At 54.2% G+C, this 25,747-nt stretch overlaps 1 protein-coding gene across 2 annotated transcripts in view; it reads left to right on the plus strand.

Moving 5' to 3' along the window:
• Positions 1 to 25,274, plus strand: part of CDH22 (cadherin 22) — a 58,707-nt gene extending 33,433 nt beyond the window's left edge. For both annotated transcript variants that reach the window (XM_048962525.1, XM_048962526.1), the window contains exons 5-12: positions 3,485 to 3,652; positions 4,181 to 4,368; positions 4,834 to 5,087; positions 9,638 to 9,774; positions 15,160 to 15,281; positions 15,459 to 15,576; positions 21,304 to 21,555; positions 22,393 to 25,274. In XM_048962525.1, the coding sequence (XP_048818482.1) occupies positions 3,485 to 3,652; positions 4,181 to 4,368; positions 4,834 to 5,087; positions 9,638 to 9,774; positions 15,160 to 15,281; positions 15,459 to 15,576; positions 21,304 to 21,555; positions 22,393 to 22,922 (1,769 nt within the window). In that variant the 3' untranslated portion in view covers positions 22,923 to 25,274. The remainder of the gene's footprint in view (positions 1 to 3,484; positions 3,653 to 4,180; positions 4,369 to 4,833; positions 5,088 to 9,637; positions 9,775 to 15,159; positions 15,282 to 15,458; positions 15,577 to 21,303; positions 21,556 to 22,392) is intronic.
• The last annotated feature ends 473 nt before the right edge of the window (positions 25,275 to 25,747 follow it).

Raw genomic sequence — 25,747 nt, forward strand, 5'->3', positions numbered from 1 at the left:
CTTAAAACAACTCCTGAGTTAGAGCCTGTCTCCTGATTTGGAGGCTCAGCCAGCAAGGGCTCAGAGGTCCTCGAGCCAGGGAGAGCAGGACGAGAAATACTGTCCTGCTGGGAGGAAGTTTGTTTTATTGCATGTAGTCATGAGTTGTTTCATCCTTAGCTGCCAGCACTGTTGCTTGGAGACCTCTGGAGACCATAGGCTCAGTCCTGGGGTAGTGCTGGTGGGGTGGGAGCCGAGCTGCTGGGAGCGTGGAGAGCTGTTCTGATGAGCTGTCACTGTGATGCAGTGGTGGGAGGCAGAATGTGTTTCTCTGCTGCTCTTGCCAGTTTGTTAACAATGCTTCTTGGTGCCTGGGAACATAGATACCAGGATAGACCTGTCTCTGTGCTCTCATGGGTTTTAGCAGGTTCATGCCTCATCCCAGAAGATTATACACCACAGCTCTGCACAGGGACAAAGAACAGGTTTTTATGATAGAAGTGGTGAGGCAGTGGCACAGAGATGAGGTGGGTGCCCCATCCCTGCAGGCACTCGGGTCAGGCTGGGGGTCTTTGAGCACTGATGGAGCTGTGGGTGCCCCTGCTCACTGCAGGGCGTTGGGCCGGATGGCCTTTAAGTGTCTCTTCCAACTCAAACCATCCTAAGACTCTGGTGGTGTGTCTGCAGAAGAGCCACCTGTGGGCTTAGTTGAGGCAATTGCTACCATCAGTGAGACTGAATGTTGGCAGTCCCTGTCCAAAACTGGTGCTTCAAAGAACTTCCCTTGGTTTGGGACAAATGGTATGTTTGGTCTCAGGGAAACCAGGGTGTATTTACTAACGTGCAATGGGAATGAATGTTAAATGACCAGGGGAATTTAGCTGCTAAAGGAAGAGTGAGAGTGCTGAGCCCATCCTCCAGAGCTCTCTGTGGGGCCTCACTGATGTGAGCAAACTGGGCTAGTGGAAGGTATCCCTGCCCATGGCAGGGGATTGGCAGTGGAAGACACTTAACCTGCTGAGTGCTTTGTCCTGCTTTATTTCTATCACCCAAATAGTGTCTGCTATTGAGCAGATTTGGTGCAATTTATGCGATGCTGCAAGTGTCCCCTTGCTTGGTAATTACACTGATTAATCTGGATCATGCTGGAAAGCCACATGTGCCTTGTACCGGAGGGTATGCCACCATGTGTCTGTATTGTTCAACTATAACAGATGCTGACAAGAACTGGGGAGATGAAGCGAGCTGGAGGTTGTTCTTGCTGTGTTGGCAGAGTTTGGGAAGGAGAATGTTTGGCAGTTTCTCTGGCTGGAAAGAAGGTGAATTTGTGGATCTTAGGAGATGACAATGAGGTTTTCCATGTTCTGTCTGCAGCACCAGAGGTCCCTCTCTCTTCTGTCTGTGCACCCAGAGAAGGGCTCTGTTCTGTCTCCTAGTGCTGCTCTGTGCATGGCAGGCAGCCCGGACTTGTTCCCCACTGGAATGAGCGACCTTGGTGGTGTTCTGGGAAGCCTGAGCTCTTCCCTCCCATCTTACACGGGGTACTCTGGGCTGTGTCATTACAAGCAGCTCAGTTAAGTCATTACCGCCTTGGTGAATACATGAGCTTTTTCTCTCATCCCAATTCATCACCTCTGTGCTGACATGAATCATTTTCATTATAAAATGCTTCAGACCCCGTTAATTAACAGAATTGCTTAAATTTCAGTGAGATAGCGCTTGCCCAGAAATAACGGCTTTATATTCATAGCAGAGACATGGGAGGCCCATAAACGTGACCAGCTGAGGCCAGCCCTGTGCAGAAGGTTTGGGATGTGCCCTGCCAGGAGCTGTGCTCCGTGCTTCTGACCCGTGTGCTGGCGTGGAGAGTGGGCTTTGGTGAGCAAGCGCCAGGAGGGCTGAGACTTTCTCCTGTGTGTTAGTAGGCAGAAGCTGGAAGTGCCCAAGGAATAGGGGACAAGCCTCCATGGGGCTGAAGATGGTGACAGTTCAAGTAACGATAGAACTGAAATGACAGACTGGAGAGAACTGGGTGAGATTGTGTCTGTCCGTGAGAGCCGGGGAGCTGCAAGCATCTGAAATGGCAGTGATGCCTTTATAATAAATCCCAACAACGATAATTGTTGGAATAATTGCTAGTTTGAGAAAGCAAGGAGAGAGAAACATCTACAGAGCAGCGTTGCCAGCTACTGCTGCACCCGTCATGTCGTGCAGAGGAGGAAAAAAGATCCTTTCTTCCTTTCAGCTCAGTGACATTTGATTGCTATTGTGCCACACCACCAGCAGCTCCTTCTTGTCACCTGTCCACTGCTTCCAGGAGGTCAGGCCCCATAGCTGCAGGCTGCACAGGGCATGGCGGGGCGTCTGCCATTCGGGCTTCAGTAAACCCAAGCAAAGGAGGCTGTGCAGGGCTCGCAGTAATGGGAGGTAAAGCCAATAGTTAATCAGAAAAGCCTGGAAGAGAGCAATTACAAAAACAGAAAGCAGTGGCTAAATCTGTGCAATGTTACGAAACCGAGCTGGAGGGGATTTTAAGCTGCTCTGGGCTGCTGCTGGGACAGTGGGGCTGGGAATGCACCACTAATGACCTTGTACTCATGTACACGTGCTTGTGTGCCCCTGGTGCCACCCCAGGGCAGTCGGTTCTTTCTTGCTTTCATTCTCAAAATGTTTCTCTGTGCTTTGTTTCCATGTAAATGAAACATCTTGGCTGACATACAAAGTCGTAACTTCTGCTTTCACAATGTTTTTTGGGCTTCCTTACTCTTTCCTTCTTGTTTTGGATTGCTGTATATTTTAGTCCTGGTCATTTCTCCTTGCTCAGATGAATGAAAACCTGAAAAGACTTTTTACACAGTGAAATCTAGAAGGAAAAAAGAAGCACCAACATACCATGCATTTTGTTTGGCTTTGTCTCAAGTGCATTCTCAGCCCCGGGACACAGACAGCTTCCCTGGTCTCCTAACTTAGAGACACATTTTAAAGACACGTTTGAAAATGAGGGGGTCTGTGCACCAATGGGAACACCCTTTGGGATGGCAGAGGTCAGATGAGTGGGCAGCTCTGCCCCACATCCCTCCTGCACTGCTCTGCAGCAGCCAGTCCTCCCATGGCTGCAAGCTGTGCTCATCCTTCTGTGGCTCCTGTCTGAGCAGATAAGGATAAGTGGACTGCTGCAGATTGCTGCCAAAGGGGCTTTGTGACTCAGCAGGGGCTTTTACATAGCATTCCTCCACACGGCGTGCAGCTAGCTCCCACCAACCCTTTACCCTGCTCCTGGCTTCCCTGGAGGAAAACACAGACCTCCTCCAAATTTGGGACTATGAGGTTTAGTTAAATGTTAGAGTGCCTGCTGTATGAGCAGAGGCTGGGAGATCTAGCTGGCCCCCTTTGGAGCTCCAGCTTGCTCTAGGTACCCCCCAGCCACCTCTCTCAGCCTCACCTGTTCTGTGACTCTGCAGATGCTCTGCCATGTGCCTGCACTCACTCCACTGCCCACTTCCAGGTGTGATCCGGACAGCTGTGGCTGACCTGGACCGTGAGACACAGGACCGGTACGAGGTGGTGATCCGTGCCACGGACATGGCGGGACAGCTGGGCGGGCTGTCCGGCTCCACCACCGTCACCATCGTGGTCACTGATGTCAATGACAACCCACCACGCTTCCCACAGAGTAAGTTCTGCTCGTGTTGTTGGGCTCCTGGCACAGCCTGCTGTGTGGCTGCAGGCTGAGCCAGCCCTGCTGCTCGGGATGTTTGCGGGGCAGCAGCACAGCACTGCAGAACACACAGCGGTGTGCCTGGGTCTGAGTGTGTCCTTGCCCAGCAGCCCCATGGGGGGACTCCCTCAGCTGAGGGTGCTGCAGCTGAAGGTGTCTCAGCTCTTTTGCTGCTTCTCCTAGAAATTACAATTGCCGAAGTTTGCCAAGAATTGGACAACACTGCTGTGTTGTGTCTGTGTAGAAAAATCATCGCTTTCTCTACCTGGCTCTTTAAAGCATTAGCTCTCCCCGGTTCCCTTCTTGCAGCCCCTGTTTTTGGCTGGGGTTTGTTTTTCTCAGGACATTCTGAACTGCAGACATTGGCAGAGTTTGGACAGTACTTGTGGCCCAAGAGTTGTCCCAAGGAGGTACACAAAGATGTGCATCAAGCTGGGGATGGTGCAGGCAGAGCTGTGACCTTGGTGCTTTTCTCTCCTCTAGAGATGTATCAGTTCAGCATCGTAGAAACTGCCCCTGTAGGCACTGCCATTGGGAGAGTCAAGGCAGAGGACTCTGATGTCGGGGAGAACACCGACATGACCTATCAGATGAAGGATGAGGAAGGGGTGGAGATGTTCAAAGTCACCACAGACAGCAATACCCAGGAGGCTGTCATCACCGTTCAGAAGGTGAGGAGAAAAGCTGGCTGTGGGGAGGGCAGGCATCTCCAGGAGGGCCCTTTCCTTTGTGGGCTTCTACTGCGTCTGAGTTGAAATAAACAAACACTCCTCTGAGCGCAGCTCTAGCAGTAGCATTTCTGTGCCTGCAGATGCAGGAAGAGACCTGTTCTGCCTAGATAGCACAGCACAGACCTGTTTCTGGGAGGGAAAACTAAAAAGGAGCAGCAGTGCAGTGCCTTCTGCTGCCTGCATGGCTCCTGGGAGAGAGCAGTGTACAGATGGAGAGGTGCACAAAGTGATGGAGAGCCGTGCTTACAGCTCTTGCTGATAGCACCTGTTAAGAGCAGAAACATGCCCACTTAATTCCCACACCTGATCAGCAACGCCAGGTGTAGCTAATGGGGGTCCTGGGGCTGGATGTGGCTAATGGGGGTACTTGGGCCAGTTGTGACTAATTCTCTCCTATTGTCTCAGCCTCTGGACTACGAGTCAAAAAAAGTGCACACTGTGGTGGTGGAGGCCCTGAACAAGTTTGTGGACCCACGGTTTGTAGACCTGGGCACCTTTCGGGACCAGACCATCGTGCGGGTGTCTGTGCTGGACGTCGATGAGCCCCCTGAGTTCTGGCCCCCCTCCAACACAATGGAGGTCCAGGAGGATGCTCACGTTGGCTCTATCGTGGGGGTGGTCACCGCCCTCGATCCGGACACAGCGAACCATCCTGTGCGGTAAAGCACTGCTCCAACTCTGTATCCCCTTCCCTTTTGGCAGCGGGGGTCACAGTGTGGGGTTCTCACGGCCACCTCGTGTGGCAGAGTGGGAGTGGAGAGGTGGTGCAGGTGATGAGTGCTTCATGTGTGTGCTGCAGAGCAGGCAGCGAGCAGCAGTCTGTGCATGGGTATTGGCAAGCTAGAGCCACCATCTCACAGGTGACAGACGTGTCGTGGGCAAGTGACAGGCTTGTGAGTGGCAGGGAGTGCCGGGGAAGGTGTCTGGGTGACGCCTGCGTGTCCTTGTGCTGACAGCCAGGCAGCCGCAGTGGAGCCTGACACGGGCCAGGCAAGCGAGCAGGAGTGACAAGCGGGCAGCGATGGGGAATGATAAATGAGGTGAGGCTTGGGAAGTGCGGAGCCAGAGCTCAGCTGTGTGTGCGCATGCGTGCATGCAGGGGGATCAAAGATCAGAGGAGTTATATTTGGGCAGGGGACATAATCCAGGCAGCGGCTTATCTGCACAGGACATTTCCCATTTCCGTTTAATTTGTAGCTAAAGAGATTGTTACCTTGTTAAATTGTTATTACCTAAGGCACAAAGCAGCCTTCTGGCTCTGCCAACTGGCCTGAGTCATGAGCAGTCGGGATGAAAAGCTGGTGTTCTGAAAACATCCTCAGCGTGTGGAGAATTTCCTTGAAATGTGTGTTCTTGTGCCAGGTGACAGCGGGGCTGCAGGCACCTTCCACACAGCCTCACTTCAAGTGAGCAGCATTGGCTCTGCATTGAGGGCTCTCTACAGAGCCCATCCCTGCCTGCAGTAAACTGGGGCAGAGCCTTGGGATGGCGGGTAGAGACCTCAGTGTGTGCATACACCAGTACCTGTGCTTTGCACTGACACGTTTCCAGCAGTGCTACGGAACGGAGATTCTATTTTGTGATCTGCAGCTGTGGGGAAGGTGTCTTGGGGACAGAAGTCTCCTCCTTATTTACTCTTGTTCTCCGTGCCCTTCCCCATGGAGCTTGTAGCAATATTTGCAGACAGAACAAAAAGAGGCAGAGGAGAGGCTTCCTACTGCTGTGCAGAATGCTGAGGACTTGGAGCAGAGAGGAGCAGATCCAAAGGAACAGCAGGAGGGTTAGAGCCCAAACGTTACCATACAGCAAGCTCGGTGCCAGGTGTGGCAATGCCATGTGCTCAGGGACAGGGCACAGCCAACAGGACTCCAGGCAGGGAATTGCAGTGTGGTTTAATAAAAGGCTTTGCTACGCCTGCAGCTTCAAAGCAGCACCCAAAGATGAAGGCAAGCATCCTGCCAGGGCGTGCCACCAGCCCATCAGTGAGAGACAGCAGCACATCACCTCGCATCTCAAGTGTGCAGCTCAAAGCACAGTCACGAGGAGCCAGCACTTGTACTTCACCTCTGGTACATGAGAGAGCAGCCGGTCCTGACAGCGTGACCAGCATTTGATCCTCAGCCCCTTGAAGTCAGTGTGAAGCCTTTCAAGTTGGTGCAGTTCAGTGGATCCCTTTAAGTTCCTGATCCTTGTCTGCTGGAGGTGGGAGCTGGAATGCGGGCTCGTGAGCTCTGCTCCATTGGCTCTGCCGCGTACAGAGGAGAAGGCCAACACCTTCTGCTGTGCCGAGATGCGCTGTCCCCTCGAGGCAGGAAAGAAGAAGGACCCCCGGAGACAGCCCAGCAAAAATCAGCACCGTCAGCGCTCCAACCCTGCTGACACCGGGCTGCTGGTAACGAGGTTTGGGAAGTATTTTAAGCCAAGTGGGACAGGAGGTGCCCTTGTCTCTCTGCATCCATCCCCAGGTGACACAGAAGGCTGTGCCACATCCCAGCTGCACGAGGATCCCGCTGCAGCTCTCCCTGGGTGCCTACAGAGCACCAACGTCTCTGGGGGAGCAGCCCCCAATTGCAGCTGTGCAGAAGGGCCACGGTGCTGCCAGGTGGATCTGGAGCTCAGCATGGGCTGTGTGTCCTGTGGGGAGCGCAGGGACCCAGCAGGGGCAGCTCTGTGTGAGAGAACGGTGCTCTTTTTTTTTCTTCCATCCTTATTTGTTGCCTGACAAAAGCTAGAAGCACTCTTTTTCAGAAAGCATTCAGTTCCCATTTGCCTTTTTGACGCTAGCTGTGTATTTCCTGAACGTAGCACTGTTTCTCATCCAAACCATTGTATTAGGTAATACAGTGATGTGCTGTGTGTGTGTGAGGCTGTTTGGATGGAAGCCTTTTGTTTTTCTCTCTGCAGTGAGCCTGTGCTCTGATTGCGTGCATCCCAGGCTTTATCAGCACTGGGGAAATGTTGCTTGGGATTTAAGGTTCTCAGAGATATTCTCGTCTGGCATTCAGCAAATCCAGAGGCACGTGTTGGACATGGGCATTTCTCAGAGTCCAGCAGCACAGCGAGAACTGCAACCCGCTTCAATACAAAAGGGAGAGGAGGAAAAAACAAACATAACAAAAAGCTTTTCACCCAGTGGTTGAAAAGCTCGCTATTAACAAAACACATGGCATAAAATGTGCTCCTCTTTGCGTTCAGAGGGAGAAGTGAAACAAACTGCTCGAGAAATGCATTCACGAGAAAGATGAGCACCGAGAAAGCTGTCTAAATTAAACAGTCGCTTGTAACATCCAGACCAACAGGCAGTGCCAGCAGGAGGAGAAGAAAATGGTTTACAAGGTCTGCATCCCAATCAGAGCTGGGCACTGCAGTTCCAGATATGGAGCAGCAGCAGCTGAGCAAGGAATATAGTGGCATCCTCCCCCTGAGCACAGGGAAGACATGGGAATGATGGTGTCCCTCCCTGGGCAGAACATCAGTGGGACAACGAAGGGGAAATGAGACTGCTGGAGGGCAGCACAGACTTTGGTTGATAAAGATCCTACTACGCAATATGGCATCAACTGAGCAGAACTGGATTCCTTCCCACTGGAAGCCCTGGTCTCTGTGGGGTTGGCCATAACTCCTTGGGAAGGGAAGGCCACGTGGAGCAGATGAAGGGCTGTAGGTCCACTTGGACTGGCCACATTCAAATCTCAGCTCCACATCAGTGATGAACGCAGGCAGCACCCAGAGCTCTGTCTCCTGACAGCATTGCACTGAGGAGTGCAGCAGCAATGACAAAGGGATCAGATTTCTGCTCCGGTTTGTGTCCTGCTGTAGGATGTGGGCAGTCAGTCCTTCCCAGCCAGCTCTGAAATGACAGAAGACAAGCTCAGCAGTGAAGCAATTAGAAGTACAAGAAGTGCTTACCGGTGACACCACGGTGCTCCCTGCACCCTCTGGCCATGCAGGCAGCTGCTGCCAGATGTGATCACGGAACAGGACGTGTTAGGGGTCAGCAGCAGTGGGAGAACAATTGGAGCAATTACACAAACGTATCAGTTGTGCTATTGGAAGGATGGCAGATTTCGTCATCCCAATTTCTGTTCCTCCTTCTAGCACAAGGTTGGATCTGCAAGGATTGCCAGACCCCTCCTGTCCCTTCACAGTGGGTGAGTGTGGAGTGGATGAGAGGCTGCAGTATGTGCCAGTGTCACTGTCCCTTGGCTCTATGTTCATAGATGCTCCATTTCCAGGTTGGAGATGGGGCAGGAAATGCAGGAGGGCTGGGAATTCCCTGGGATGTGGTTTGGTGATGCCTGGGCTTTGTGTGACAGATCCCCATCACCTCCAGGGGAAGACAGACATGCAGGTGTGGAACGTGATCATTTGTGCATGTGCACCAGTGAGATTTAGACAGCAATTTTCCCTTAACTACAAGCAAATGCTGTTGTACATTCTCACCCCCGTCTGCCTGAGAAGGAGGGAGCTGAGGAATGCAATCTGGTGCTGCGTAACAGTGAGGGCTTGTAGGCACAGAGCCATTGGTGTGCCGTTTGGGTCCCTGAATCAGGTAGGGATGCTCAGCTGTGTGGATGGGTGACCTGGGAGGTGACCTGCCCCCCAGCTGGCTCCCTCCTGGACCTGGATGTGGGAGGTAGGAGGCTGCCCATGGCTCTGTGCAGCATGGCCATGCCTGGAGTGCCAGGCACATGAGCTGCACACCATGAGCTGCACGCTGTGAGCCACAGGCACTTGGAGCAGCCGCCACGCAGCGTGCCTGTGTCACCCCTGAGCATGCTGCCAGCCTGGGGTTGCCCTGAGCCCTGCCCTGTCTGTCAGCTCTCCAGCTTGCTTTGTCCCTACATTCATCTTCCTCCTGTTGTTGGACATGTGACCGAAGGCTTTAATTTATTCCCAGCTCTCCTCTCGGTAATTTATCCTTTGTGCTCTTTGCTGTCTTGTATTATTTAATTCTGTAAAGCGCTCTGGGATGCAGCGCGTATGAAAGATGCCGTACACAATGGCATTATGCTGCATTGTTGTGATTTGTAGGCCTTCTGGATTTCTAATTCCGATCGCGGCGGCGGCGGTGGTTATTTGTGTTACGGCTGCACCTGATGGCCGTGGTTGGGTTGGGCTTCCCTTCCAGCCCTGCCTCCAAACAGGGCGCCAAGGCTCCCTTTGGCACGTCCCGTTTTTCACTTTTTCCCCTCTTGCCTGCACCCAGGTACGCCATTGACCGCAGCACGGACACAGAGAGGATCTTTGACATTGATGCCAACACAGGTGCCATTGTGACAGGAAAGGTCCTGGACCGGGAGACAGCGGGATGGCACAACATCACCATCCTGGCAATGGAAGCAGGTGAGCAGAGGAGCAGCCGTCTGGGCTGGACCACAGTTTGATGGTCATTTCCTATGGCCATCTTCCCTATGGCTGTGCCACCATAGGGCCTGCACTTGCAGTAAGCACAGGATCTGCTCACACCAGGCTGGGAGAGGCAGGAGGGAGCTGAGCGGCTGCGAGGGTTTTGTTGGTTGATCTTCCCTCTGTCTTCGTGATCCTGAGGCGATAGAGCCCAGCTTGGATGTTTCCAGCAGAAGTTCTGTTTGCCGTTTCTATTCCGGTAAAGAAAGAAAAGAACAAACCTGGTCCTGCTGCTCAAAGAAGCTTTGAATAAACTCCTCTTGAGGAATGAAAAGAAAATAATAGAAGCAAAGGGAAGGCTTTGATTCCCTGCAGGTGCTGTGCTGAGGGTAGGAAGATGGTGGGGTTGCCCTGGGCATCCTGCTGCCCTGTAATGTTTGCACAGGGCTTTGGTGCAGGGTCTGTGTTGGGTCCCCAAGGACCTTAGGGAACACTCAGATTCTCTGTGTGTTCCTTTTTCTGAGCCTTAAGATGGAGACTGACTTCCATCCAAGGCACTGTGCTGGGAAGCAGAAAGGCATTGCCAGGTTTTGTGCTTTGGCTGTACAACACCTCCCAGTTCCCGCGGACATTTGCCAAAACCTGCTCATGGGATGAAGCCTTTCCTGGGCTTTTCTCTGACACAGGGTTCCTGGTTCCCTTTTCTTTGCTCATTCTGAATAGGAAGGTGCCATTCAGATTCAATGCGCCAGGGCTTTGGCTGAGGGCCCAGCAGTTCCTTGTGGCTGCAGAATGGTCATCGTGGCAATGATCCGCTCATTTAAGGCTGCCCCAGCAAGGGCAGTCAGTGACCTGGCAGACCCCACTGCCCCAGGCTGGGACCTCTGTGGCTCCGTCACCCCACGGGATGCTCTGTGCCCAGGGGTGGGTGAGCTCTGCACGGCACTGCCCCGCTGCCGGGGGAGGAGAGCTGATGGTGCTCAGCATCCAGAGGAAACGTGAGGTGACAAGAATCAGAAGGAAAATATTTATACGCGGCATCTAAGATTTCAGAGCAAGTCAGTAAATGCTGCAGCTCCCCTCAGGCAGGAGCGCCTGTCAGGCTGCATCGCTTCAAAGCCAGGGAGACTCCAGCGCTTCGACTTCTCCCATCAGCGGGCTCTGACTCATCCATTTTAACTGCCCAGACATTCCTCCCCGTGACATTATCCTTAACGTTTTGTAATCATGAAATATTAATGACTGATATTGAATTTAAAGCACAATTTATGTCTGAATCCTCAGGCAGAAAGGGCAGTTGTAAAGGTAAGGCCTTCAGAGTGACGGGGGGGGGGACTCAGGAGTGGGGCATCGCAGCAATGCCTGGGGCAGCTGGGGGCCCTGTGCTGGCAGTGTGTGCCCCACAGCTTTGCAGCACTGCCCTGGGGCAGTTAGGGGCTCTGTGCTGGCAGTGTGTGCCCCACAGCTTTGCAGCAGTGCTGCCTGGTGTGTGCTCGGTGGCACACATGTGAATGCCCATGCTGAGGCTGGCATGGCACTGCCCAGGGGTGTGTAGCCATTCTCCGCAGCAGGTATTCATCCATAACTGAGGTACAGTGTCAGCTTTGGTGGAGATGTGAGCCTTATAGAGCCAGGTGCCCAGCTCTGAATCTGGTTGGGGCTGGAGGGAAGCTGTGCCCCGGTGAGCAGCTGGGGTGCAGTGTCCTGAATCTTGCCTTTCCATCCCTGGCAGCACTCCCCTGCAGGGGTTTAACAAGCAGCAGCTGCTGGGAACGTGCCAGCTGGCAAAATGTGCTCCTGTGGCCAGGCTGGCTGCTTAGATTTGCACAAGACCTAGCAGCAGGTGCTCCTGCTACAGAGACCACATCCAGGGGGGTATGCCCCACCTGTAGATAACGTGAGAGACTGTTTGCATCCGAGGAGCAGTAAGAGAAGCAGCAGAAGGCTCCTGATGTGCCCCTGCAGGCTGCTGCTGAGCGCAGTATTTGGCCTTGCAGCAGTGCAGCCAGTGGGAAACATGGGAACCGTTCAGCAAATCTGGGCTGGGACCAGGCCAAGCACTCCCAGAAATAAATCTTCATCTCACTCACAAGCTGTTTACCTTCCTTGGGCTAATATTAGTGATTCTCTTCCTGTTTTCCTCTTTGCTCATGTAAAATGATGAGGCCTTGACTGCTGTGTCCACTGCTGGTAATTGAGATGATAAATCTTCCTGCTGGAGACTGGCTTTAATCAGAGCATTGTGTTTGGATGCGATTTAATGACTCTCATGCTGCTGAGTCTGGGCAGGGCTCAGGAGAGGTGAGAGCCATTTGTATGTTACTTGGCTGCTCTGATGTTTCCACTTTGCTTCCCTGGAGCTGCGTCGTCAGCCCCAGCTGCTGGTGTTGGCCCTGTGTCTGAGGAGCTGTGCCCCAGCCAAGCCCCTGCAGTGTCCCTGCTATCTGTGCTGCGTTCCACAGTCCGCAGCTCTGCTGACAGCTGTAGAGCTGCCCTGTGCTTCACAGCTGGAAAGCAGCGGTCTGTCCCAGTCTGCATTTTATTCTCCCAATTTGCTGAGACGGTGAGGATTAAAATTCCACTCCTGGCACTTCTGACTTCTCCACTGATGTAAAAATTCTGAATTCAGTATTGTACCAATTTGGTCTTGATGCGGAAGAGAGCGGTTTGTGTGCTGTGCCCAGTGCAGAGACCCCAAGGAGTGCTGCAGCCACAATCACAGCCCGTGGCCCGGGGGGCTTTCCTGGAGCTGGGCTTTGGGCTTCAGGAGCGCTGCAGAGCAGCTTTCTGTCTGTGATGTGGCCACACAGCAGGGCAGTGCAAATGGTACAGCTGCTTCAGCATAGCTGGGTTTGGGTTTGCACAACAGAGGTTTGGTTGTGAAAGTCCAAAGCACTTCATCGTGAATTTGCATGAGGGTCTGAAGAGGCACCAGCTGGATCCCAGCACAGTGCAACTGTCACTGCCCTCCTTTCCTGCTGCAGAGGGGATGGTCGAGCATCTCCATAGCCTCTTCCCATCATTGCCATCTTCATCCACACAGCTCCCAGTGCTTGTGGAGCAGTGGGGCATCCTGCTGGCAGCTGTGTGGGAGCCTCTGCCTAGGGCAGAGCCCGGGTCCCTTGCATGATTGCACTCCTGGCTAACTGAATTAAAGAAGCCACTTGGGGCTGTAAGTTCAGCCAGGGCATTGATCTCAGTGTCGCTGTGCAGTGGAGCCCTTGGATGACACCCAGCCCAGAGAGTGCTCCCATGGCAGCACAGGGAGCGGAGCTGTTGGGGAGGTGCTGCAGCATGGAGCTGCATGGCACAGCTCGTGATGCAGCATCTCCCACACCATCAGGCCTAGGTTGGCAGAGGCAGCTGCCAGCCATCCACCCGCTGCGTTCCCAGCATCTCCCCTGTGTTCCGCGTGTTTTCCATGTCTCTTTCCTCAGTCGTTTCAGATTAATAGCATTCCAACTCCTGGAGGATATGCAGGAACCCGACATGTTTAATTTTAATTTAGGGAACCGTTTAGGTAGCAGCCTGGTTTCCTCGCTGCTGTCAATCAGGTTTTCTCAAGGCTGACATCAATTAGTTTAAAAATATTGAATGTAATTTTGCCTGACACAACATATTGCAGCCACTGCAAAATATAATTTATTTTAGAAGAAGAAATAATTAAACTAATTTGCATGTCAGTCAGCTGAGCTGGGAGAGACACTGCCACGGAAAATGACTTTTTTCCTCCGCGGTCGCGCTCAGTCCCTCCGCGGCACACAGTGCCCTGTTGTGCTCTGCCTGGTGGTGGTGAAGAGAGCATTCATGTGAGGGGTGGGAGCGTTTCTGTGCACGTGGAGGTGCTGCACAGCTGTGCTTTGGGGATGCAGCAGTGATGCTGGCAGTACTGCAGCGTGCTGTGCGCCTTCCATCACCGCCACGCGCTCCTCATCGCGCTTCTGACCGTCATAAATCCACTTAACGCTCCGCCAGCCGCAGGAAGGCTGTTTCAAAGATGGTTTGGAGATAGTTTTATCAAACGCATCCAAATATTTTTCGTATGTTACGCCTGTAAATTCAGGTGCTGGCTGAAAGGAAGGGGAGGTTTATAAGGAAAGCAACTGAGGAGCCTTCACATAGATCATGGTACCACTGGAATACAGAGGAGCAGATTGCGCTGCTGAGCTCGGTACTCCTGGAGATGGCTGCATCAAAGGGGGTCTGGGAGCACTTGGCAGTGCTGGGATCTGCTCCTGCACTGGGGGAATGTGAGTGGGGAGGGGAGCAGGGGGACCTGGGCTGCTTCTGCGCTCTGCTTCCTCTTTTCTCTTTCTGTCTCCTCTCCTTCTCCCAGCGGGGCAGTGCCAGATTCCTTGCACCATAGCACTGAAGTAAGGGTCTCCATCTTCCTACAGTGAGCTGAGGATGGTGAAGCAGTGCTGTCACCCTTCTCCTTGCAGGAGCTGAATTGATTTCCCCTCAGATCCTTTGCAGCCCCAGTGGGTACAGAGCACTGCCCCCGGGTCCCCACTCCCTCCTGCTCCACTACCTCCCACTGTCTCTCCCCCTGGAAGTGATGGCAGTTTGTTTCATTGCACCAACATGCTTTTTAAAATAACACGGTGTTCCAGGCTTTTAGTCACGACTTCTGCCTCCCTCCCCCAAAAGCAACCATCTAATCACCAGAGCAGCTGCTCTGGGTGAGAGGGAGTGATAATGCACGGGTGAGGTGAAGGCAGCTCCAGGAGGGGGCTCAGGTTCCTGGCTAATTATGGAGCAGTGTTAAATCTCCCCTCCCTTGGGTCCTCCTCTACTGATACATGGGGGACAGTATTAATTTTGTAGACAAACAGACAGCAGAGCTCCTGCCTGTGAGAGGAGAGGCACTGGGTCTGTCTGAGCTGTAACCTCTGGGTGGAACAAAGGAGATGGAGAGTGAGGAATTCCTCATTCCTGGAAGCATGTGAAGAGCTTCAGGAAACATCAGGCCCTCCACAGTGATTTGCTGGTAGAGAGGGCACCCTGGGGCACATGCTGTGATCAGAGCTGTGCGTGTGGCTCCAGGCTCTGCGCGTGTGCCCCACAGCAGCTGCGGTACCCACAGCTCTGACCTGACCGTGGGGCCTTGCTCCCAGCTGGGCAGAATGGGCTAACAGCAGATTGCTGGGAGTCCTGGGCACACAGCCCAGCATTGGGCTCACTTACTGGGAGACACGGGCAGTGAGGCCAAGCGGTGCTCTGCAGGAGCAGCCGACCCGCAGAGGTCACCCAGCATGACCTCAGCACTGGCAGCAGCTGCCTGACCCACCACAGCCATAGGCAGATGGGATGAGGAGGGCTTGCTCCCTACCAGCAGCAGATGGCACCTCCTACTGCAGCTTTGGTTCTCCTTTGTTTCAGATAATCATTCGCAGGTGTCGAGAGCCTCTCTGCGCATCCGCATCCTGGATGTGAATGACAACCCTCCCGAGCTCGCCACCCCCTATGAGGCTGCGGTGTGTGAGGACGCCAAGCCAGGCCAGGTAGTGAGCAGCCCCCGGCCCTTCTCCCAGGGCTCTGCCAGCTCTGTGCCACCAGCAGTGCATGCAGGGCAGGGGCTGGTTTGGTCCCTGTGGTGCTCCACTGTTTCACACCCTCAAATGTGACCCCACCGAGGCTGTGGGGCGGCTCTGGTGCTCACCTCTGCTTTCTCCCCACAGCTGATCCAGACAATCAGCGTTGTGGACCGTGATGAGCCTCAGGGTGGTCATCGTTTCTACTTCACGCTGGCACCTGAAGCCACCAACAACCACCACTTTTCTCTGCTGGATGTTAAGGGTAAGCCCTGCTGGTGGATGTGAGGGGCTGTGGCTGTGCTGGGTGCAGCTCAGGAGCCCATAGGTATCCCTACAGCTCCTGGTTCTGAGATGGGCCCATTGAGTGCATTTTCTTATAGTGGGTCCACCAGATTCCTCCTTTGTTGCAGAGTGCAGTCTGCTCAGCTCACTGTGTTTTCAGGGCTTGTGGTCCCTTCTTTGGTGTGAAATCTCCAACCTGCCTGCAGGCAAGGAGATGAACACGTGCCTGTTTGCAGCATTACCATTCATCCCTCTGCAAAGCATGCCCTAGAGTGTGGGTCAGCCCCAGATTGCCATGAGGGTAACTGGGCAGCGCCCTGCGGATGGGCAGTGGCCATGGGAGCAGCCCCAGGGATGCTGGAGGGAGCAGCAGTCAGGCTGTGTTTGTGTGGATGGAGGCAGTCCTGGAGGGCAGTTATCATGCTGTTCCCTGTCTTTAGTGGGTGTTCTTGGTGAGTTTAGGTGCTGATTTCAGGTAAGGACAGCAAGGCCCCTTGCAGCTAGTGGGGTCTTCTCCAGCCAGATGTGTGTTTGCCACAGGGACCAACCCAGGTGGGGGCCAGCAGACTGTGCAGCAAGGCTTTCTCCCTGTTTGGCATTATTAGGGTTGTTCAAACAGAGCTTGCAGCAGAACTTCCAACAAAATTGTGGAAGAACTGATATCGTTCTGTGTCCTGAAAAGCACAGCTGTCTCTGACCCACGACCCCCCCTGCACTCATAGGGCAGCTGGTCACCAGACTTTTGCTTCTTAGCATGTAAGCAAGCTTTAATCCTCCACAAGATTTTGCCCCACGCCCAGCGATTAACTTCCTTCCCTGACCTCAGGAAAACATATGGGAGCTCTGTTCCGTGCTGGTCCATCCCTTCCTGCACCCTAATGTCAGCTCTGGGGCTGCAGTGCCTGCTCTGAGCTGGGCTGTGCTGGACCCGGCTGGGATCACTGCTGGAGGGACCTGGGACTCGGCAGGGGCTGCTCCACTGCCAGCAGCATTGGGGTCAGCCCTGCTCGTGCAGTGGGGCTCATGGGCAGGGACCCCAGAGCCAGTGCTGCAGGGCAGAGCTGCAGGAGGGCCCAGGATGTGCCCCCCCCCAGAGCTGCTGCTCTCATGAGTGGGACGACGCGCTCATCACGCGGGGTAATCCTCCGTGCTAAATGATCCCACAAACCTGCATGTGGTGCAACACTGCATAAAATGAGTAAAAGCTGGCGTCACCTCCCGCCTTCTGCTCTCGGTAAACAAATGCTGTTGCTGCAGGGTTATTCCCAGGGTGTTTGGAGACCCTCCCAGTTGCCAAGCGGTGCTTTCTGCCACAGCAGGAGGCGGTGGCTGCCTGTGCAGATGGAGGCATTCCTCACTTCTGCTGTGTGTGTGCTTTGCTGTCATCTCCCTTTGGTTTCCCCCTGCCCTGACTCCTCCGATCCATAGCAAGCCCTGGTTGTGCCCCTCCTCTCCCCGGTTCCCCCACTGCACTCCGCATTGCCCCCCACCCTTGCCTCGCCCCTCTTCCACTTATCTCTCCTCCTCCATATAAATATCAGTGGTGACAAACTGCTACCACCAGCCCATCTGTTTCTTTGTACAAATTTGTAGCCAGTTTTGAAACGTGATTTATAAATATTGCTTTTGCAGCCAAAGAGTGACACTGATGGATGTCAGCACAGATGGATCCGCTAAGCTCTCGCTTAAATCCTTCTCATTTTTTGCTTTGCACCTTCTTCCCTCGGCTCCCACCAGGCAGCAGAAAGCCATCTCGGGAGGGTGGTGTCCCCAGGGACCAGTGTCCCCTTGGGAACACTCTTGTTGCAGTCCGTTCTGCAAAGTGCCTGCAGTTACCGCCTGCAGCCCCGCTCATCAGCGCCCAGTGGCACGCATTCCTGCCTGTACTGCCAAGAGCTGCCTTGGTGCCAGGTCAGGGATGTAAGAGCGAAAGGTGACCCTGCAGGACGTTCTGCATTAGCTGAATTACCGCTGGAGCCGCGTGGAGGACTCAGGCTTTTAGAAACAGCGCTGTTTCCTATTGGCATCTCTCGCTTTCTGCTCTCGACCTGTCCAAGTGAGTGCTCGAGCACTTGCTAATTCGTTAGATGTGAATGAAAAGTCGTTTGTGATAGCTGTGAACCCAATCTGGAATGCAGATGCTTTAGCAAATAAAGTGTCCAAAAGAGGAGATAGTGCTGGGGAAGCTGGCCTTGCCCAGGTTCAACCGGTGCCTTTCTAAAGCCATTCACCATGCTGTGACTCCTAACTCACCTTTTGCTGGGCCTTTCTAGCCATAGAATATTGATTACAAAAGGATTAAAGGCAATTAAATCCCGAAATCATGTTCTCCAAGAAATGCTAATTGTGTTGGAAGAGACAGTAGAGAGCATCTAAGCCCAGCAACCTGGAAGGGTGGTAGATAATATGGAGCGACACATGGAGCTATTGACTCCGGAGCTCAAGGGCTAGGCAAGCAGATGTCAGAACTCTCTGCAGGTCTCATTAAGAGCTTGTAATGGCTGATAGAAGATCTAAAAATCATTGCAATCAAAAGCAAAATGTTAGGATTTGGGGATTGCCTCAGGATAGACAAAGCCTCCTCCAGCCCTGTAGGGATGCCTCTCTCAGCATGAGCAGCGCAGATGCTGATCGGATTTGGGGTGAAAAAGAGCATCAAACCTCTGCGAGGGCTGAGCCAAAGGCAAGGGAGCAGCAGTGGTGCTGTGGTCTGGCATTCAGAGAACTGGAGAGCAGAAACAGGCAAAGGGGAAAAAGGGATTCTTCTCATAGCAGCTGCACCCTCTGGGACTGGAGGGGGTCCCAGCAGGGACTCTGCATCCCCCGGGAATGGGACACGGAGGCTGCAGAGCAGAAGCAGAGAAGGGAAAGGTGGGCACCCACTGAGATGTGGGAGAGGGCACAGATAGCAGCACCCAGGTCAGAGGTGGTCACTGTCTTCTGCTGTGCTGGTGCTGATCAAGATTGAGTTATGAGAAGGATTTATTAGCTCTGTCTTTGAAGCTGCCAAGAGCCTCTTTGGAGAGGGAGTCTGAGAGACATAATTATTTCATTATTCCTAGTCGTGTTATGCTCCCGCCAGTGTATATTGCATTCCTAAGCACTCCTCTCTCCGTGCACTGACTGGTCCCTGTGCTCTGCTACGTTGGTTTCTGCCTTTTGTGATTGCTCCTCTAGCAGGTAGAGGTGCTGCTTCCTGACCATTGCATCAGGTGAAACCGTGTGGCATGGAGTAAAATCTCTGCGTGTTCCTGGACCCTGTGCTGCCTTTCTCCTGTCAGCAGCTGGGAGGGTTGTGCAAGGAACAGGGATCCAGAAGGTGCTGGGAGGGGCACGAGGGTGACAGCAGGCGGAGGAGTTGGATGCAGGCACTGCTGGGGCTTGACGGGGGTCTGCCCATGGTGAGCAACATCCCTGGTGTGAACATGCAATTTCTATGGCTCTTCCTCCAGTAGGACGTGCTCACGTCTCCCCATGAGAAAAGAAAAATGTTGCTTTGTGATGACTGAAATAGTTTGGTGCTTGTAGTTTCTGTCTCTCCCATGCACCATTTTGAGTTGCACAGCCCCTTCCTGAGCAGAGGTTTCTCACATGGAGCTGGCTGCTCTGCTGCTTTATTTTTACTTTGTGGGTTCAGCAATGAGAATATTTCTCCCTCCCGCACTGGGCGGTGCGGAGCTCGGTGGTGCAGCGCTGTCAGAGCGAGCTGAGGGTGGCAGCTGCCTCTGCAACTTGCATGTCTATTTCCCCCTCATTGCCACAGACCATTTCTAAGCACACAGCATGCAGTGCTGCGCGGCAGGCCCTGCTCTCAGCAGGCTGCAGACTGAAGGGGATTCCTCGGCCCCCCGCTATGGAGATGCACGCTGGGGCTGCTCCCTCGGTCCCATGGGGTGGATATGGTGCAGGGGACTGGTGGGCCAGATCTGGGAGTGGTGCTTTGTCTGAGCTGCCGTGACCACATCTCCACCATCTTTGGGTGCCCCGTGCTTGCGATCAGCATGGACAGCTGGGAGCTGGTCCTGGCCTCTCGCTGAGATAGCACCATTAATGTTATTTATATCTCCCTGCTACGCTGCAGCAAGCTGAGGGAGCGGCACCGAATGAGATCGTGTTACCTTTGTGCAAACGATTAGCATAACAATTCAATTTTTCCCAGCTTAGCCTTGGTAGGGAATAGGAATCTGCTCTGCTCCTCCCTCCCACTCATTTCTGCACTGGGCTGTGCTGTGCCTGGAGTCACAGCTGTGCTGCAGCCCGAGGGCAGGGACCCCAGGCAGCCTGCGGGCATAGAAGCAGCACAGTCCTCTGCAGGCAGTCCCCTGCCCTGTGCAGGCTGCCCACACTGCAGCACTTGGATCTTTTCTGGTTTGGGAAGCGTGAGCCAGCGCTGTGTGCTGCAGCCCTGCAATATCTGAGTGCAATATCGCCTTATTGCTGCCTTGTGATCTGGGCTCTGGGGTGGTTGCCTTTCTAAAACGTGCTTTGTGGGCAGGGAGGAATGAGGTTACCTGGAAAATTCCATTGGTGGATGAAAGGTGCTACATCCAAAGGAAGAATTCTGCGAGTGAAAACCACAGCACAGCTCTGCATGGAGGGACAAGGTTTGGTTTTGAATCCTGGCTGTGTGCCATTCAGTGCAGCTCTGAACGTTGGTTGGTGTGGTCCTCTGCCCAGCGTCCACGCCTCTCCCCAGCTGGAAGGCGAGCTGAGCTCTTCAGGGCAGACCTGCATTCTCACGTGAACTGGAAGAGAAATGATGTTTTCCTGCCTCCTTTATGCCTGTATCCCAGCCATCCCCAGCAACACAGCCGTGCCAGCTGAGCTCCATGCTATGCTCTGCCCTGGCTGCAGCGCAGTGCCATGGGACCTGCCCACATCCTGCCCGCCCTGCTGCCCTACGTGTGGCTCCTGTCCCTCTGTGCCCCAGTGCTCCCAGGCTGCACCGATCCATACAGCAATTTCCGTGGTGGCAGTCGGCCCAAGAGCCACGATTAAAATAGATGTCTTTTCCGATCGAATTGCTGATTGATACAGAAAGGGGCCAGTCCAACATAAATCAGGAGCAATGAGGAGAGAGGCTGCAGACAGCAGCACCTTGCTGCAAACAGGCCGATCTACGTTTTATTAGATAAAGTCTGCAGACAGTCGGCAGCACCTTCTGACATCTGGCCGCAATCGTTCAGCCACTGTTCAGTCCTTTGCTGTCCATCTGGTTCTTCTGCTGGCCGGCTGTGAGTGGCACACACACAGGTGAGCAGGGAACAGAGCTGATCCCAGGCCCTTCTCCTATCCTCCATGCTCTGGGTGGTGCATGGCTGCCCAGGCTCACCCCTGGCCCCGGAGCCCTGGTGTGTCACACAGTGGCTGTGTTATGGTACTGAGTGGTGCTGCTGAGCCCTTGAAGCAGCCACATTTGAACAGGTGGAGCTGGTGGCTCAGAGGAGCTCAGCCTGCTCCTGCACAAGTTACAAAGGACCCAGAGAGTGCTGGGCTGGGCTCCTCCCCTCTGCCTCTTGGGCCTGGGGATGATTAGAGGTGCACAGCCCCTGCTTGGCTGAGCTGTGAGCAATGGAGTTGGTGTCTGGACAATAATTTGTGCCTCTCTGCACCCCGAGGTTTCATCCTATGAGCAGAGCAGCTCATACTGACCCTGCTGTTTTTATGATGGAAATGACTTTGCTGTGGCTTTACTTCTTCCCTGCAGACAACACAGCTGCGGTGCACACGCAGAGAGTGGGCTTCAATCGCCAGGAGCAGGACGTGTACCTGCTGCCCATTTTGGTGGTGGACAGCGGCCCCCCGGCCCTCAGCAGCACAGGAACGCTGACCATCCGGGTCTGTGGCTGTGACAGCACCGGGGCCATCCAGTCCTGCAACAGCACTGCCTATGCTATGTCAGCAACGCTGAGCCCCGGCGCCCTCATTGCACTGCTGGTGTGCATCCTCATCCTGGTCGGTGAGTGCTGCCCAGGATGCTGCATCGGCTCTGGCACTGCGTGTGCTGGAGCACCGGGGCACAGTGTGGAGAAGCAGAGCAGTGTGGACTTGTCTGTGTGTGGGAATGCGATGGGGATGGAGAGATGATGCTGCAGTGCCCTCCAGTTCAGCGCAGGGCAGCTGGAAAGCTGAGAGCTCTTCAGCAGCGGGGCTGGCCTGCAGCTGGCTGCTGAGGGCTGCCAGGGCTCAGGGGAGTCCCCTCTTCTTGGCACGGCATGGTTCCCCATCTCCTGTCACATCTCCATTTAGAAAACCCTTTCTCATAAGGGGCACTTTACGCTGGTTTCATTTTCCAGTGCAGTGCAAACAAATTTCTGCCTAATTGCCCAAAAGAATAAAGTGCACGTCGGTGCTTAAAAGGTGATGGGCTGAATGGATGATGATCCAGGACACATCTGTGGCTTGCTGCTCATGCTCCGTGCCATCTGCTCCACAATTGCCCTCACAACATTTGGCTGCCGCCGTGATTCATCCCCCCCCTTTTCCAATGCATCTTCCCCAGACTCCATCCGTTTGTCTGTCCAGCCGTGTGCTCATCCATCTGTCCCTCCCGTCTCAGTGGCTGTGCAGCATGTAAGAGGGATCTCCCGATCTGCACTGAGCCAGCACCTCTCACAGGTGCGGATGTGGCACAACTGTTGCTCTCCGGCTGGTGGGAGCCGCCGGGGCTGTGCTCTGTGCTGCCGGTGCGCCCTGTGCCAGAGGGGTTCTGCCTTTGTGCCCTGGTGCAGGTTGAGCGTGCTGCTGCTGCACAGCACGTTGCCTGCTCCGACAGTCTCTGTGCTTCCTCCCCCAGTGCTGGTGCTTCTGATCCTCACGCTGAAGCGACACCACAAGAGCCACCTGACATCCGAGGACGACGAGGACATGAGGGACAATGTCATCAAATACAACGACGAAGGAGGGGGCGAGCAGGACACGGAGGCTTACGACATGTCCGCCCTGCGCAGCCTCTACGACTTCAGTGAGATCAAAGGCGGGGATGGGGGCGGGGGGCCGGGAGAGGGAGGAAACCCGGCCTCTGAGCGCCATGCCCTCCCGCAGTGGGTGCAGAGCCCGGACCTGGACTTCTCCGTGTTCAGAGACTACATCTGCAGGAAGGTGGAGCAGGCGGACGAGGACCTCTCCGTGCCGCCCTATGACTCGTTCCAGACCTACGCCTTCGAGGGCTCCGACTCTCCGGTTCCCTCGCTCAGCTCCATCAACACGTGGTCCAGTGGCTCGGAGCAGGACTTCTCCTACCTGGGGGGCTGGGGGCCGCGGTTCCGGCAGTTGGCAGCGCTCTACGCGGGGCGCCGGGGCGAGGAGGACAGCGAGGAGTCCTAACGGCACCGCCGGACCCGCCGGGGGCAGTGGGTCGGGGGGCTGCGGCGGTGCCGGAGGGGCTGTGCCCTGGGATCGGGGGTCGGTGTGGGCGCTCCTTCGAGGTGCTCCCGGTCGGAGCTGTGCCACAACAACCGCGCTGGGCGCCCGCGGGAGCGCTGTGACCGTCATAATCTCCTTAATGCTGATCTCCGTTAAAGCACTGCACATTAATTTAAGAAAGGGAAAAAAATCTAATTCGAGAGCATTTGGAGGGGGGTTGTCCCCCCACAAATTGTCATTTAAATAGATCCGTTCAGTGAGGCCCATTCAGGAGGAGAAGAGCAAACCGGGAGCCTTTTGTTGTTTAAATTGTTTTTGTCACTTGAGTCTCAGAGCATTTGGAGCGCTTTGATTCCTTTAAGAGCTTTCCTTGCAGAGGGAAACAAGCTTTTAATTCTGTTCTGCTTTTTTTTCGCTTACGTTTGCTCACTTTTCGGAGTCCTCTCTGTGCGCAGGGGATGCTCACGCTGTGGCTCCGCGGGCTCATCCTGCGCAGAGCGACTGCTGCTCGGCAGCTCACTCCAAAGCGCACTTCTCTGCTGAGCTGCAATCGCTTCTCCTCTCAGCTCTTCCACCTTTCCTGCGGTTAACCGAATGGCGGTGACTGGATTGAGTCTCTCCTGCCTTCCTGTGCTGTAGGCACTGGCTGCAACATCCCGTTGTGTCCCGTGGCCCCGTGGTGACAGATGGGGACGCCCTACTGCTGTGGGGGCACGGTGCCGTCCCAGCGGCGGTGCCCTGTGAGCGACCCGCGTGGGCCCCTGCAGCACAGCTGCTTTGCAGGAACCCTCTGGTTCTGCCAGGTGCACTGGGAGGAGGCAGGAGGGATGTGTCGTTGTTCTCAGCTGCAGATGATGCTGGAGGAGAGCGGGGTCTGTGGCTCCTTATCTGTCCGTGTTGAAAACAATCAATGATACAGATAGGTAACTGATAAGGTCTACCAAGGTCTGACACATCTTAGGCTTGTCATTGGGTTTGTCCTTTTTGTTTAGCCACAGGCAGTGTTTTCTATCCTTGGAGAGGGTTTGAACGTAAATGTAGATGCGTGTTTATTTTATGCTGTTTTGCTTCCCGGCCATTGGTGTCAGTCCTCTGGCCTCAGCATGACTCCCAGCAGTGGAGAGGTGCAGGGATGCCCTGCCCCACAGCCCCCATCTGCACTGCTCCTCCTGTGGCCGCTGCACTCAGCTTCCTGCAGGGCTGGGAACTGCTCACTGCTCAGGGTCTCCGGTCCCTGTGAAGGAGGCTGCAGGCAGCCGCACTCGGCGTGCCGCTGGTTCACTGTGATGATGCTGGAGAGGTAGCAGGGCTGATGGGAAGTGATGCCCTGATTCCCGGTGCGGGAGTATGGAGAAAGCCCTCTTTTTCCTCAGGAATGTGTACTTGTTTTCCTTCTGGGCTAAAGAGCTGTGTCCAAACCTCTCCGGAGCCGGCCTTTCCTTTAGCAAAAGTGTTGTGCAATAGTAGGGCTCTGTCTGTAGGAGATGGGGTCTGACAGGGTACGTGTTTAGCCACTTCCCCTTGGGTTTTCCCCCATCCTCAACCAGCCTGTCCTCCCACACGCATGCACGCACGCTTGCGTCTTCATTTCCATCCCCCATGTAAATACACGGGGAGAGCAGGGCCCAGCAAAGCACTGCTCCGCTGCACCGCCCGCGCTCGGCCCTCCGGTGACTGCAGGAGGAGCTGTAGCTGCCACAGTTCTCTATCCAAACTAAATTAGGAGGTTGATTTTCTCACCCTTGTTATTTTTTTCAAGGTCTTTCATGGACCTGGAAATAAATTATTTCCTTGTCATCTAGCCTGAGTCTTATTTCCTTCTTTGCCTGGTTCTGTTTCCTGGTACCGAGCTTCCAACATGGTCCCTGATCGTGTGCCCAGAGGGCCAAGGGCAGGCTCTGCTTATCCACCTCTTCCTGTTTTTCAAAGAAATGCTCATCATAAAAAGCATCTTCATGGGAAAGGTCTATCTTTCTAGGTGAATTGGAAGGAAATGTTGAAAAACCAAAACACACTTGGCTTTCTCCATCTTTTGGACAGGAGAACGCCACTCTGCTCCCACCAGGACTCAGCCGGGACCCACCCAGCACCATCCCCGAAGCAAACTGCATGCCAGACGACAGAAGAAAACCTGATAGAGCATCCTCACCTCATCCTTCCTTAGCCAACAGCGTTCCCGAATGCTCCTGACAGCAGCGACCCTCAGCGCTGCTCTGCCGCGCGGCCCGGCGCCCCGGCGCTGTCCACGCGCAGGTGCTGAACGCGTTCTTCCCGTCGTCACCGGCACCGGGCCTCGATTGCGAGCAGGTTCTGTCACCGTGATCCATATTCGTGTGTATCGCTGCAGCATCCCGTTATCAGCTGCAGGAAAAAAAAAAAAAAAAGAAAAGAAAAAAAGAAAAAAAAAATTCTCCTTCAAACCCAGTTTTAATACTGAAGTGATGTAAATAAACGACGCTGGATCCTGACTGAGGACAAAACAATTGCTGGTGGTTTTCTTGATGGCAAGAGACTGGGAAATGAGCAATGTGACATTTTTCAACGATGTGAGATGCCCTGGCCCAGAGTGCTGCCAGGTTCTGGGTGCAGGGGAATGCACAGCTTGGTGGTGGCATCAGTGTAGGTCAGTAGATAACATGGGGAGAAAGTGAAGCTCTCCATAAAGCAACAGTCATTTAAGTAGCATCTTATGGCCTTGCTTTGGAAGAGGCTGTTGATTCCCAAGGTCTTGAAGTGTTCCATATCCACGGCCATCCCTGTGCCTCCGCTCCCATCCCGCTCCCCTG

The sequence above is a fragment of the Lagopus muta genome, chromosome 16 (genome assembly GCF_023343835.1).
Source record: "Lagopus muta isolate bLagMut1 chromosome 16, bLagMut1 primary, whole genome shotgun sequence".
NCBI lineage: Eukaryota > Metazoa > Chordata > Aves > Galliformes > Phasianidae > Lagopus > Lagopus muta.